This window comes from Typopeltis vanoorti, chromosome 13, assembly GCF_054136105.1.
Source record: "Typopeltis vanoorti isolate ZY-2024b chromosome 13, IOZ_Tvanoo_1.0, whole genome shotgun sequence".
In the NCBI taxonomy this organism is placed as follows: Eukaryota; Metazoa; Arthropoda; class Arachnida; order Uropygi; family Thelyphonidae; genus Typopeltis; species Typopeltis vanoorti.
This window is the reverse complement of record NC_143561.1, coordinates 68,306,597-68,319,633: the sequence shown is the minus strand read 5'-3', so window position 1 is coordinate 68,319,633 and position 13,037 is coordinate 68,306,597. Positions and strand designations below refer to the sequence as shown.

Sequence of the window (13,037 nt, the reverse complement as noted above, 5' to 3'; positions counted from 1 at the left end):
GGAATAATCATCATTATTCCATCTCTGTAGCACTAGTGTCAGAAAGTATTCAGTAGAATAATGATACTATTTGCTATTCATTGTCAAGGATTGATAAATTGCATGATTACTGTATGATTAAGCCTCTATAGATCAGTCAATTTCAAATCCAGTTTGGAAAGCAAAGAACCCTTATCAGGACTTCTGAATTGAAAGTGAGTTAGCTGATTGCATACAGAAATGGCAGGGATGTTTTTTTGTCCTCAAAACTCAAGTTTTTCATCCTGCTAAACAGACACACTAGCTAGAAGAATGCATGCAATCAACAGCCATAATATGCATGCAAATAGGATTAAATTCCCTAACAGAGCATAATTAGATGTTTCAAACAAGCCATGTTACTTGACTTGGCCATTAAGTCTAATGTGCAAGGCAAAAGGAGATGTCTGTGATTGATATTGTCAATTACAGACAATGACATTTTGGCCATAACCTGCTGTCTTTTGTTCTTGACAACATAATTGTGTAATAGTATGCTATGCACAATGAGGTCATATATGTGAGTCACTGAGATATGGATCATTACAACATTCATCTTATTTGTAGAATTATAGAATGTTGCATAATATGTGTAATTGATATTGTTTGTTTTTGCAGGAATATTTCTTCCATGGGGTTTTGTATTGAAACCGTGGATGGGTTCTGCAGCTATGGCTGCGTCATCTGTGTCTGTTGTGTGTTCATCATTAATGCTTAGGTGGTAAGTATTATATGCAGGCAGGCTTTTCTGTATTCATCATTAGTAGATAATTATCTTCTAAATTCTATTAAAATTTTATGGAAAATTACAATTTTCACAAAATTTATTTTTATCAGCCTTCTATTTGAAGACTTAAGTTCATTTAGGGTGGAATAGTATAAACTCACACATTGCTATCAAATGTATTTATAATTGCATTTATGTGCATGAAGGGAAATTGGTGTATCTGACAGCCACAGTCAGTCTGGAAAATTAAGGAAATGATCATAGAAATTCATAGTGTGCTTTGCAATCACATGTTTATATTTAACAAGAAATTATATTCTTGTTTTAATCTTTTACCCAAGCAAACAAAGTTTGCACATGTGAAGTATCTTTACGACTGGTCTACTTGTATGTAGAAGCAGGTAACCCTCTGCATCAGTTGCTTCAGTATCCCATAATGCAAAAGTGTACTTCCTTTGGGGCATACATGTATACTGGTATCCAAAAGCTAAGGACAAACTACATTTTTACCTGTATAAGAAAAAATTTTCGTGACCTACAGCCAAATGTGGAAATAAATTTATTGCCAGCACATTAATAAATTATATTACACAAAAAATGTCTTAAAATTTTGTACAAATCAAATTACAATACATTTTTGGCAAACGTTACAAACTTCCTAAGGATATAATTAAAGAATTAATGTACAGTGCTTACAGAAAACTATACGGAAAAACATTTCAGTATGGAATATGTCCACCCCAAACTGTCATTTAGTCCCATGACATTGTATCATGCATAACACCAAGTGATTCAGGAGTTCTTGAGGCAAACTGGCCCACTTCTCCTTCAGAGCAAAGATAAGGCCGTGTTTGTTTTTTGTAGAATAATTTTGAGCAGCAGTGTGTCTTCCCTATTGCATCCCAAATGTGTTCCATGGGGGTTGAGATCTGGGGAGCATGCTGGCCACTCAATTCGATTAATATCCTCAGTCTCCAGAAGTATCTCCACTGCTCATGTAAAATGTGGTGTGGCACTGTCATCAATTCTTTGCCTACAATACCACAGAACATTCGAACATGATGTTGAAGAACTTTGTTGCAATATCATTCACCCATCATAGTCCCTTTTTTCCAGCACTTGTAGCTCAGTGCATCCATTAAGCATAATGCCTCACCACAACATGGGGAGCCACCGTGTCTATCCCTTTCAAAAACATTTTTGTGATGGTAAGCAGTATGACTTTCACACCAGATCAAGTGTTGTCTAGAATCGGAAGAAAGCCTGAAAGAGGTGCATTAAAGAGTCTGTAAAGAGTGCATTAGCCCATTGGTTTCTTGTCCAATTTTTATCGATATAGTTCGACCACAGATGAGAGAACCCTCAACATTTCTTCACATGGCAGAAGGCGAATCCATCCCAATAATAGGGTCATCAGTCAGTCTTGTGGGATGAGTTTGTTTATTATTACTCGTCAGAAAATTAGCTTTTCTTTTATGAACATTCTAGTTTTTAAAGTGGTAACTATTTTGCTTGTATAACAGTTGGAAAATTTTACATATAGTATTAACAAAATGTAAAATTTTCCAACTGTTTGGCAACATGAGAGAAGTATTTTCCCCAGTTTTGAACAGTAATACTTTTAATCGCCTGTTCTGAAATTTGAATTCAGTAAAAAGCCCATTTCATAACCCTGCACACAAAATTAATATGTGCTGCGAGGCATTTCCAGTTTGTAACACTCCATATTCTTCTTAGAAAGTTTCAACTTATCAATATCCTCAGTTACCTTGCAATGACAAATGAAATTCTTCACTTCTGTCCAAACATGCTCAATAGCATTCATATCACGATGATATGGTGGTAGTCTCAAAGCTAGGAATCCATGCTCTTTGAGCATCGTGTTGAATTAAATAGTTTAGTTTTGGATGAGTTTCTTTTGATCAAGTTGAGCAATTCAGTTTTTTGCATGTCTGGGGAATGAGAAATGTTATTTGCAGAGAGCCAATCCATAACGACTTGCTTCCTTTTTTGAATAATTTGGAACTTTGTTTAATTGGATGGTTTAAAGTGATATGGAGCAATGTCAATCATAACAACTGCATTTTAGGAAGATTTGGAATCAGTTCTTCTTCTTCTTCTTCTGCCCACTTTTTGAAGATTGTAGAATTCATTTGCCCATGGTAATCTCCAGTTGTTGAATTGACTTTGTAAAGTAAATTTGAATTCAGTAAAAAGCCCATTTCACAACCCTGCACACAAAATTAATATGTGCTGTGAGGCATTTCCAGTTTGTAACACTCCATATTCTTTTTAGATTGCCAACATTTTCCAAAAGTTAAATTACTGTCAATCCAAGTTTCATCTAGATACACAATTGGTCTTTTCTCCTCCTTAAAATGTTGTATTGATCTCAAATACTAGATAAAACTGTCACTTCGCTCAATGATAAGTTTCCTTTTATTCTGTGACTTTTTCAAACAAAATCTGATTTCATGAAGTATTTTTTTTAAAGTTTCTCTTTTCCGAGGAAAAATATTTTTTTCTTTCAGCACAGGAATCAATTTAGAAACAGTTGGCACATTTTTATCAACTGCATAAAATTCGTGAATAGTTCTTATAACATTTACATCAAAATCATTCAAAGCTATACGTTTTCAATGGTTTCCTTTCTCTGGCGCTTTTTAGGAGATTTAAATTTTGGCTTATCTTTACCTTTTGATTCTCTATGAATTCTTTTAACAGTCTACTTCGATACTGCAATTTCACTTGCACATTTTGTAACCTGAGAAATTAGAACAAGGAGACTGCCTTCTAATTATTCTTTTTCGCAGAATGTCAGCACAGTATGCAGTATACGTTTGCAAGCACCACTTTAAGGTTTAACACAAGAACTTGTTGATGGTACCGGATCCATCATATAAATTTTTCAAATAAATGTAAAAAAAAAAAAAAAAAAAAGCAACAAAAATCAAGCTAGTACAGCAACAGACAAGAAAGCACATCATTTTTCATGTTGGCAAGGAATTGTACAGCCCTTAATCCTTTCTCCCCTTCAACATAAATTGACTCTTCTTGGCACTCTGCCAGCTGCGGTTCTCTCAACTGTGAGCACACTGTACAACATTACTGAAAACATGCTCTATGATGAGCTGTGGATAAAGGGACACAGTCCTCCTTCTATAGGCCTCCTTCTCACAGATATCTTGCCATAGTTTGTTGAGAGATCTGCATACCTGTGCTTGAATGGAGCCGACTTGCATACTAACCTGCCATGGTGCATCAATTATGTTTTGCTGTTATAACCAAAAATCTGTTTTCATGCTCTGTGGTAGAGTGAGGATGACCTTAGCAAACATCTGGAACATTCCATTGGTTTGAAACACTGCCCAGAGCCTGGATACAACGCTATGTGTCCAAACTCTCTGGCAATATTGGTAATTCTGAGGACTTCTTCAAACTTTCCAATAATGTGTACCTGCTTTCTACTTAAAATCATTAGTTATACAAATTGCCACAAGCTGATTTGTCTGAATATATGGTTATAATCTTCAGAAATAGTGTTCTTCCTTAGATTTTGTAGGCTAGTGTATATTTCTATGCTAATAGGAAAGGTCACTACTCATAAATGGAGCTAGGACTCAGAAAGATACTAAGGGTGAATCAATGCAGAAGTCATTTTTTTCCTCCTATACAAATAGCAAAATAGTGCTTTGCCATATTATTAAAATAATTTAAATTCATTATCTAAATAGCATTTTAGTAATGTGATAATACACTATTTTACTTCCTGATATGAAAAAAAAAAAACTTCTGCATTGATCATTCCTGTAGCTAGATCCCACTAATGATGTCTCAATAAAGGTTGAAACTGGTCTGAGAGTAACCTTTCCCATAATGTATAGCAATATACACATCTGAAAGAACGTGTGCTTTGCATTATGGGATACCGAGAAACTTCATGTGAGGTCAACAGCATCTGTATACAAGTAGACTAGTCATGAAGATATTTCATGTGCAAACTTTGTTTGCTTATGCTTGGGTAAAGAATTAAAACAAAAATAAAATTTCTTGTCAAGTATAATATAAAATTTGTAATCAAGTGAAAAAACTTTCTGTAATCCCATGTCTTGTACAGTAATGCCATTCATTATTAAACAGTTGTATTGTAGATATTAGACAAAATTAGGCAAATATTATTTTGCCTAATTTTGCAGTTATATGGCCCTGTTGAAGTGAAACTTGAAATGACTTGATATATTTCAAGAGCAATCCTGAATACCAAATTTTATCAATTTTCATGCACTAGCTGATGAACCATTCTTTCTCCCTCACCCCACTAATTATATAGTGGAGAAGAAAATGGGTTCATTTGCTAGTTGAATTGAAAAATAAGTAAATTGGTCATCAACGAGTACCAAATATTATTATTATTATTTGACACCTCCAGGGAGTCAAAGGACTCATCAAGGGAGGGCTCTCTACAACTCCATCTCCACCATTCAATCACCAACTGACCACAACTACACCAACGTCATTTACTGCCGACCACCACTGGTATTTCCACAGATAATCACAAACATCCATGGCCACGACGGGATTCGAACCTACAGCCTTTTGGCTGGAGAGCGGATACGCTATCCACTCGGCCAACCAGGCCGGCTTAAGCATATATGCTTAAACATTTTACTACATATACCTAAAAACAGCAAGTGAAAACTGTATAACTGAGTAATCACTACTACAGTTACTCAGTAAGCAATGCTGATATTACTGATATGTAACATGCGATTCACTTGCTATCTGAAGATAAAAACAAATTTTCCAGCCTAATTAATAGCAAGTTAATAGCAGCTCTGCTTTCCAATCTCTAGACTATAGATTTATATCATGATCTAGTCTTTGAGTGGCAGATGATTTTCACTTGCTCAATTTTAGATTACTACTACTACCACCTTGCTTATTGGAGGTCCAAAGTGGCTTAAAAAAAGTATACTGTTCTGTTGTGTGTTATATGGTCATATCTGGTAACAAATTTCTCTGCATCCAGCAACAGATGATAATATTCAGTGGTTATAGTAATCATTCCCCTGTTTCTTTGCTTAAATGCCTTGTGGCAACTATTCAAAAACAGATCAGACCTTTAGAAGCTGCAAAAAGAACTCTTCACTATCTATAATCAACTCCTCTGTGTTCGGGTTTAGTCAAACTTATTAAAAAGTATAGAAACCTGGAATCATTTACTCCAGCATTGGCAGGGAACATATACTTTAACCCACTTTCTTACACCTGCATATAAATAACCTTCTTTTGCTGGCCAAAAATGCAATCCACAACTTTGTTTATTGCAGTACATTCCACACAGCAAGATCTTTCATAATGATTGTCTTCAACTTTGATCTCCATTGTTCAGGTGGACAAAGATAAATTGTCCGCCCTTCATTCTGGAATTTTAATGTTACCAGAATGAAGTCCTGTCTTATTTCTCACAAGAAAGATCTCACTTCACTTTCTCTTACCCTTGATAATTCCAAACTTTTAGATTACAGGAAAAAAAATACTAGGAGTCCTTTTCCACACTACTCCATACCTGTATAAATGCTAATGCTATATAAATTCCAAATTCACTTAAACTTAGAATATTGCTCAAATTTCAGGTAATGAATCAAAATCCTCCCTAAAAATGCTTAAAAACTATACAGATAATCCACTTAATTGATTACCTCTATCAGATTTGGCTTTATCCACTTTCTCATAAATGTCCTATTTTTGATTTATTTCTTTTATAGGTATTTTCACAGGCAATATTGCAGTGAGAACCACTGGCAAAATGTACTGCATTTTGCCAGTGGTTCTCCAGGGAGGCATGTGAAGAAATTATTTGCAAGAATTATTATTATTATTATGTGACACCTCCAGGGAGTCCAAAGACTCATTGAGGGAGAGTGTGCCAACAGCATCGAACGATTGATTCCCTTCCAACTACTAACTGCGCTCAAACTTGCTTAACTTTTTTCATGCGCCATTAATAGCAGAGGCTCTACCAATCGACCAACCTTTGCTGGCATACAATAAAAAAAAAAAAAAAATCAGAACTTCATGATGAACAAGAAGTTAGACATTCTTGAAAAAGAAAAGATCAGCATATATTCCTAGAGAATAAAGACAAAAATGGAAGAAAATTGTGTGTAAAAGTAGCTAAACAAAGCCATGGGAGAACATGGAAGAAATATATGTTAAACGTAGACAATGTGTCTATTGAAAAAAAGCTTAGAAATGGAATGGAGATACCATAAAAGAAATTATTATTATTATTATTATTATTATTATTACGTAACACCTCCAGGGTGGGCATCTACTCTACGTTTCTGTCTCCAACACTTCACCAACTGCAACTACCTTCATCATCTACACCAACGCCATCTACTGCTGACTACCAGCACTAGTATTTTCACAGACAATCACAAACATCCATGCCCATGTCTGGATTCAAACCCGTGGCCTTTTGGCTGGAGAGCAGATACGCTAACCACTCGGCCAACTAGGCCAGCATAAATCAAATGATAAAGTGACATAAACACTGAAAATATTCTGAATGTCTGTAGTAATCCTTTGAAAGATTGTTAAATGAGACAAGCAGTGGTAGATCAATGTGATAAAAATAATCAAGAGGAATATAATGAAATGATGGGCACATATTAACTTGAAGTAATAAAGCTATCAGGAAAACTTAATGTAGAAATCCAGTTGGAGTAGATAGCATTTAACCAGAATGTCAAACATGGAGATATAAAAGTTTTACAGTGACTTCATTGTATAATTATGAAAAGCAGGTCATGAAGTGTAATTCTGGATTAGAATACATCTCTCAGTATACTACCCATATCTTTAAAATCTACCCTATATATATATATATAAAATGATAAGCCTTTTTATGTCACGTTTTTTGAAACATTTTGAAACTTGGGCTACCCTGAGTGTCGAGTCATCAGAATTCAAAGAGAACCAGCCTACCAGTCTGGAACTTGGGGGGGGGGGGGGGCGCCATAGGTGCCAGGGGGAAGAAACCCCTCTCGAGTCATCAGAATTCAAGAACCGGCCTACCATTCCGGAACTCGGGGGGGGGGTCATCAAAATTCTCCTCGAATTCTGATGACCCTTTCGAGTCATCAGAATTCGAGGAGAACTGGCCTACCAGTCCGGAGCTCCAGGGGGGTTGAGTGCCACAGGCACCGGGGAGGGGTGAGCCCCCCTTTTGAAGACTCACCACTCAGGGGCTGTGTGGTGAGTCTTCAAAAGGGGGGCTCACTTTCGAGTCATCAGAATTCAAGGAGAACCGGCCTACCAGTCTGGAACATGGGGGATTGGATGGCGTAGGCCCGGGGGGTGGGGGTTTAGCTCCACTCCCCAGTGGGATATGAAAACTGAATGTGAGAATTAGAGGAATTTAAGTCATCAGGACTCATTTAACTCAGTAATTACTATATGTTTTGTTTATTAACATCAACAGTAGAAAAAAAAAACTGAAATAGACAGAAACATGAAAAATAATAACTTTTATAGAAGTAAAACAATTCAGATATCTTTACCAATTTTTAGTAAAGATGGTAAATCAAATACAAAACTATGCATTGGGAATTGACTGGCACTATATTTTAACCAGTAGAAGAATTCAAAAATAGGATGCCTTATTTTTTCCAGTCGTCTATATAGATCAAGGTTTTTCAAGTATGAAAAAACTTGTTCTTTCATTGCATTTTCATTTTAACTTTTCCAGTATTTTCAGATATAATAATTTTGTATTTGATATATATATATTTTACTTATAAATATGCTTTGTAATACAGTATTAGATTGCAAAGTACAAATATTTGTTGTATATAGTTTAAAATAACTATTATATCCTTCATTAAATTTTACAGGTTCAAAAAACCTACTCGTCAAAGATTAGAAACCCCAGACTATTTAGAAGTCTTGGAGAAAACAAGGCTACATGCAAAAATGGAAGGAGATGATATTTCAATTCATAGAGGATTAGATGATATAGATATGCCAGAACCTAAAGGATCATTAATAAGTGCAAATCTCAGTCGTATTTTAAGCCTTGTTCCTGGTTCAAAACCAGCTGTAAAAGAAAACCAATTATTAGTTGCTGAAGATGAAAATGTAGAAATGGCACATATGGTTTAAAGAAAGATCCAGTGATATCCCCTTTTCTTTGTTACTTTGGCATTTGTTTATTTCTAAGGATCACTTCTTTAGACAAAATATTTAAATTGGCCAAACAATATTTAGTCATCAGAATTTATCTCACAACAGCCACTCTTTAATATCTGAACCATTTTTATTGATTTTTTTCACCCCTGTCATCATTGAACTTTTTCCATGTTTTAGTGGAAAAATAACTTGGCAGAATGCAAATAAACAAAAGATCTTGTTGCTTTGAAACCAGTATTTTTTGAAGCATTTTGAATGCTTAAATATCACTCCTTGTATAAGTTTGCAAACCTAAAAGGTACAAGTATTAGAAAGGTATGATTGATCTTTTGCAGTCCTATCATACTTTTCTGAAGTGGGTGGGTTAAAATCTCTTGGTATGCATGTATAATTAAACCAGTAGAATTCTAATATTTAAATAATATTGAACATTGAAATCTTATTCACTTAGTTCTGTTGTGAATAAAAATTTGCTAAACCAAAGTTTTATTCAGAATAGCTTAAGAGTTTTGTGAACTGCAGTTTTTTTTTTTAATAACAGAAAAGTATAACTGAGTTTTTATTTTAAATATATCTACTGGTGTAAGGAAATTAGATATGCAGTGGTGTATGTACATATGTACAAGTTACCGAAATATGTTTCAGATATATTTACTTATGGATGAGAATTTATCTCATAACAGACAAACACCAAGAAAACATTTATTTAGTGATAGCACTACTTGGTTTTGGATAATATTTCTCTCTATTTTTGTTTGTTATTGTTTTTTAACATGTTGAAAATATATGTTGCTATTTTATATACGTTTTCAGAGAACTCTTTTCTCTGCATGCAATGACTTATACCTGTAAATACAGGCTATATGATTAGTCAACAGATAGGAAGATACAGTTAGATATGAATTTATTGCTGTAATTTTGCATTAAAAAATCCTCCTCTTTTTGAGAGGAAGTAAAAAAATGACAAAATTTCTCTAAGTCTGTTCTCATTGTAAACTCAATTTATCCAGAACAATGTTACCTGTGGAAATATATGAGAGATTTTCTTTATTGGGGTTCTTGAATTTTTAAATTTTGCTTTCTGTCACCTGACTTTTGGACTTGATCAGCATTATGAATACAATCATGATGACATTAATGCTATAGATAAGAATATGTAAATGAGCAACAATGTCAGTATTTGAACATTTCCTTTAATGTATGATTATGAATCAGAAATATGATGCTTAACAAGACACTGATGTAATACGAATCTAAATTCAGACATCAGAAAATCACCCAAAAAAAAATTCTACCTTATGGAAGATAGACCATTACATATACAATAATTATATACTTTTTGTTTTAGTCAGCTGTCTTAACCATCAAACTACTGTATGCTTTTGTTTCTCATTCATGATAAAAAAAAAAAAAATGAATATCCATTATGACTCAAGTTTGTAATGTAGACATGCAAGGGGAGTGGGTGGGTGGGGGGGAATGATTGTGCAATATTTACGAATGAAATTAAAAAAAAATTAAACTGATAGAAAATATGCAGTACTAACTCAAAATAATAAATAATCACAATTTCCTTAGTTTTAACTACCTACCCATTGATTGGATGAAATATATCAACCATTTTGTTTCATATTCATGTCATCTCAATTATCATAATGCCATTGCAATTTCAATGGACACGATATATCCATATTCTGATTGAGATGTAAACATGTCATGGCCAGTAGGATGGTTAAAAAGTTTTCAGCACCCATGTAGTCATTATCTTTGTATTGAAAAAGAGAAAGAAAACTCAAAAATAGCATCTGCTATTTACTAATTTTAAACACTTTCACTTTTAATTGTTATTGTTACTTTCATCAATTCATTACAATACTACTTTCATAGCATTGCTTACTAAAATTTCAGTGTAATTTGGTAAGAGCTTATTTGTATAGTCTATTGAGATATAGCATCATGTACAATATTTTAAAGGTTCATTTTTTTTTTTTTTATTCTGAATTAAACCAATGCTTTTTATCTGTAGAATTCAAGATTATTATCAGCCATATCATTAACCACCTCACCGGCCATTATGGATCAAATACGCATCCTTATATGCTTCATATCCATCATATATTTAAATGTAATATCAATGGCATTACAATTTTAATATGCACTTCGCATCCGTGATAAACTTGACGTCTATAGACGTCTTGGCCAGTAGCGTGGTTAATATACACACACACACACACACACACACACACACACACACACACACACAAATGATTTAAATTATTTTTATCAGTGTATACAGTTACCATCATTTTACTGTCACAATATCCTCTATGGGCTCGCCTACTCCCCATATACGGGAATAAAAAGGTGTTAGCTGATTTTTTTTTTTTTTTAATATCCTCTACACCTCTTGAGGGTACATGTCAGGAATTTGATTATGATGAGTTGTATACAGTAACCTACTTAAGAAATTAATGGAGATTACATTTTACTTAAATTTACAATCAACTTGTTTTGCCTTTTTAAGTTTTTTTTTTATTTATTCATAACAAAAACATTTACATTTATTTATTTATATAACACTATATAGATGCATCTAAGTGCTCAAAGTAGATAAATATATTTAAAGGTGATATAAAATTTAGGTATAATTAAAATCTTGTTATAATCATTGCAAACTCAAAATTGTGTTTTTTCAACCTATGTAAATGAATTATTTGAAAATGTCTGCTAGAGAGTTATAAGTATATGGAAAGCTGTCTGAATACGTAAAACTGGTTCTTCAAGTTAAAGACAACCTAAAAGAAAATTCTATCATTATACTGCAAGTAAAATAAAGAAAGAATATGGAAGAATAACACTATGAATGCCAATGGTATGAAAGTAGCAGATGCAGAAGTAACTATTCAACTGATGCCCATCTTGCTAAGTGCTATTGATATGGTGTATGCAACAGGAAGCTGAGTACTATGACTACACTGAATGGAGAAACTTGAGTATGAGGAAGAGGTGTCAGAGCTATTGTATAAACTAAATGTATAGACTGATGTGTCTAACTATAGACCTAACAGTATCAGATATATAGCCTGGTTGGCCAAGTGGTTACTGTACCAACAGGCTGGGTTCAAATCCAGCCGTGGGCATGGATGTTTTTGATTGCTTTTAGGTGAAATATGAATTTCATCACTCAGTGTGAAACCACTTCCCTGCTTATTGGTGGCGTGAGGTGACTTAAAAAAAGTTCCATGTTTGGTCTCTAGAGCAAGGTTTCTGGACTATGTAAAAATAAATAAAAAAATTACAAAAAATATATAAAATTGATAAAAATAGAAAAAAAAAATACCTAGCCCATCCACTGTCAAAAATGTACTATAGGTTTACAAATAACCTTTTGTGGGTGGGCACAACAAAAAAAAAATAATAATCTATGGGCTTGTGGTGAAGATTCTAAATAAGTTGCTACAGCTTGCATACAGAAATGGGTTGGTAGAAAATCTATATCTTATAATGAACAACATAGGTTTACTAAGGGGAGATTATGTTTGCTCATACTTCATAATATTGTTATGTTAGACAAGGGGAATGATACATTCATTCCTTTGCTAAGTCCATGACTTTGGACTTTGCTAAGGCTTTTGATGGATGCAGCATAGAAGGCTGCTGCATTTGTTGTTGCAGGATATGAATTAGATTATAAACTATCAGTTTGGATAAGAGGATGGTTGACTGACAGATATCAAAAAGCAGTATGAGGATGTGAGTGTGTAAGATTAAGGTGACCAGTAATGTTCTCCAGGGATCAATCCTTGTTCCATTGTTATTCAAGCTTTACATTAATGATATTGAGATGGAAATGACATGAAATATACAGATGTTTGTTCCACTGAAAAGAATTAGTCTTATATTGAGTGGTAATATTTCTCTTTCTACAAAATCAGTTTACTGATGAAAGATAACTATCATGCATTTTTACCGTGGATGGGCTAAGGGCTATATAATCAGAAAACCCTGATTTAGAAACCAAACTGTTGTTTCTCAGGTGGAAATAGAAATCTGAATAGAAGTCAAAAAATACATTCAGTTAATGAGCATAATACAG

General features: G+C 33.9%; 1 protein-coding gene and 1 long non-coding RNA gene across 4 annotated transcripts in view; one reads left to right on the top strand and one right to left on the bottom strand.

Moving 5' to 3' along the window:
* Window positions 1-8,936, top strand: part of ATP7 (copper-transporting ATPase 1) — a 185,973-nt gene extending 177,037 nt beyond the window's left edge. For all 3 annotated transcript variants that reach the window (XM_090403124.1, XM_090403125.1, XM_090403126.1), the window contains 2 exons: window positions 637-739; window positions 8,647-8,936. In XM_090403124.1, coding sequence (XP_090259250.1) covers window positions 637-739; window positions 8,647-8,914 — 371 coding nt within the window. In that variant the 3' untranslated portion in view covers window positions 8,915-8,936. The remainder of the gene's footprint in view (window positions 1-636; window positions 740-8,646) is intronic.
* A 138-nt stretch (window positions 8,937-9,074) lies between these two features.
* Window positions 9,075-13,037, bottom strand: part of LOC150100250 (uncharacterized) — an 87,380-nt gene continuing 83,417 nt past the window's right edge. Inside the window, exon 4 of the long non-coding RNA XR_016549280.1 lies at window positions 9,075-10,081. This is a non-coding gene — a long non-coding RNA (uncharacterized LOC150100250). The remainder of the gene's footprint in view (window positions 10,082-13,037) is intronic.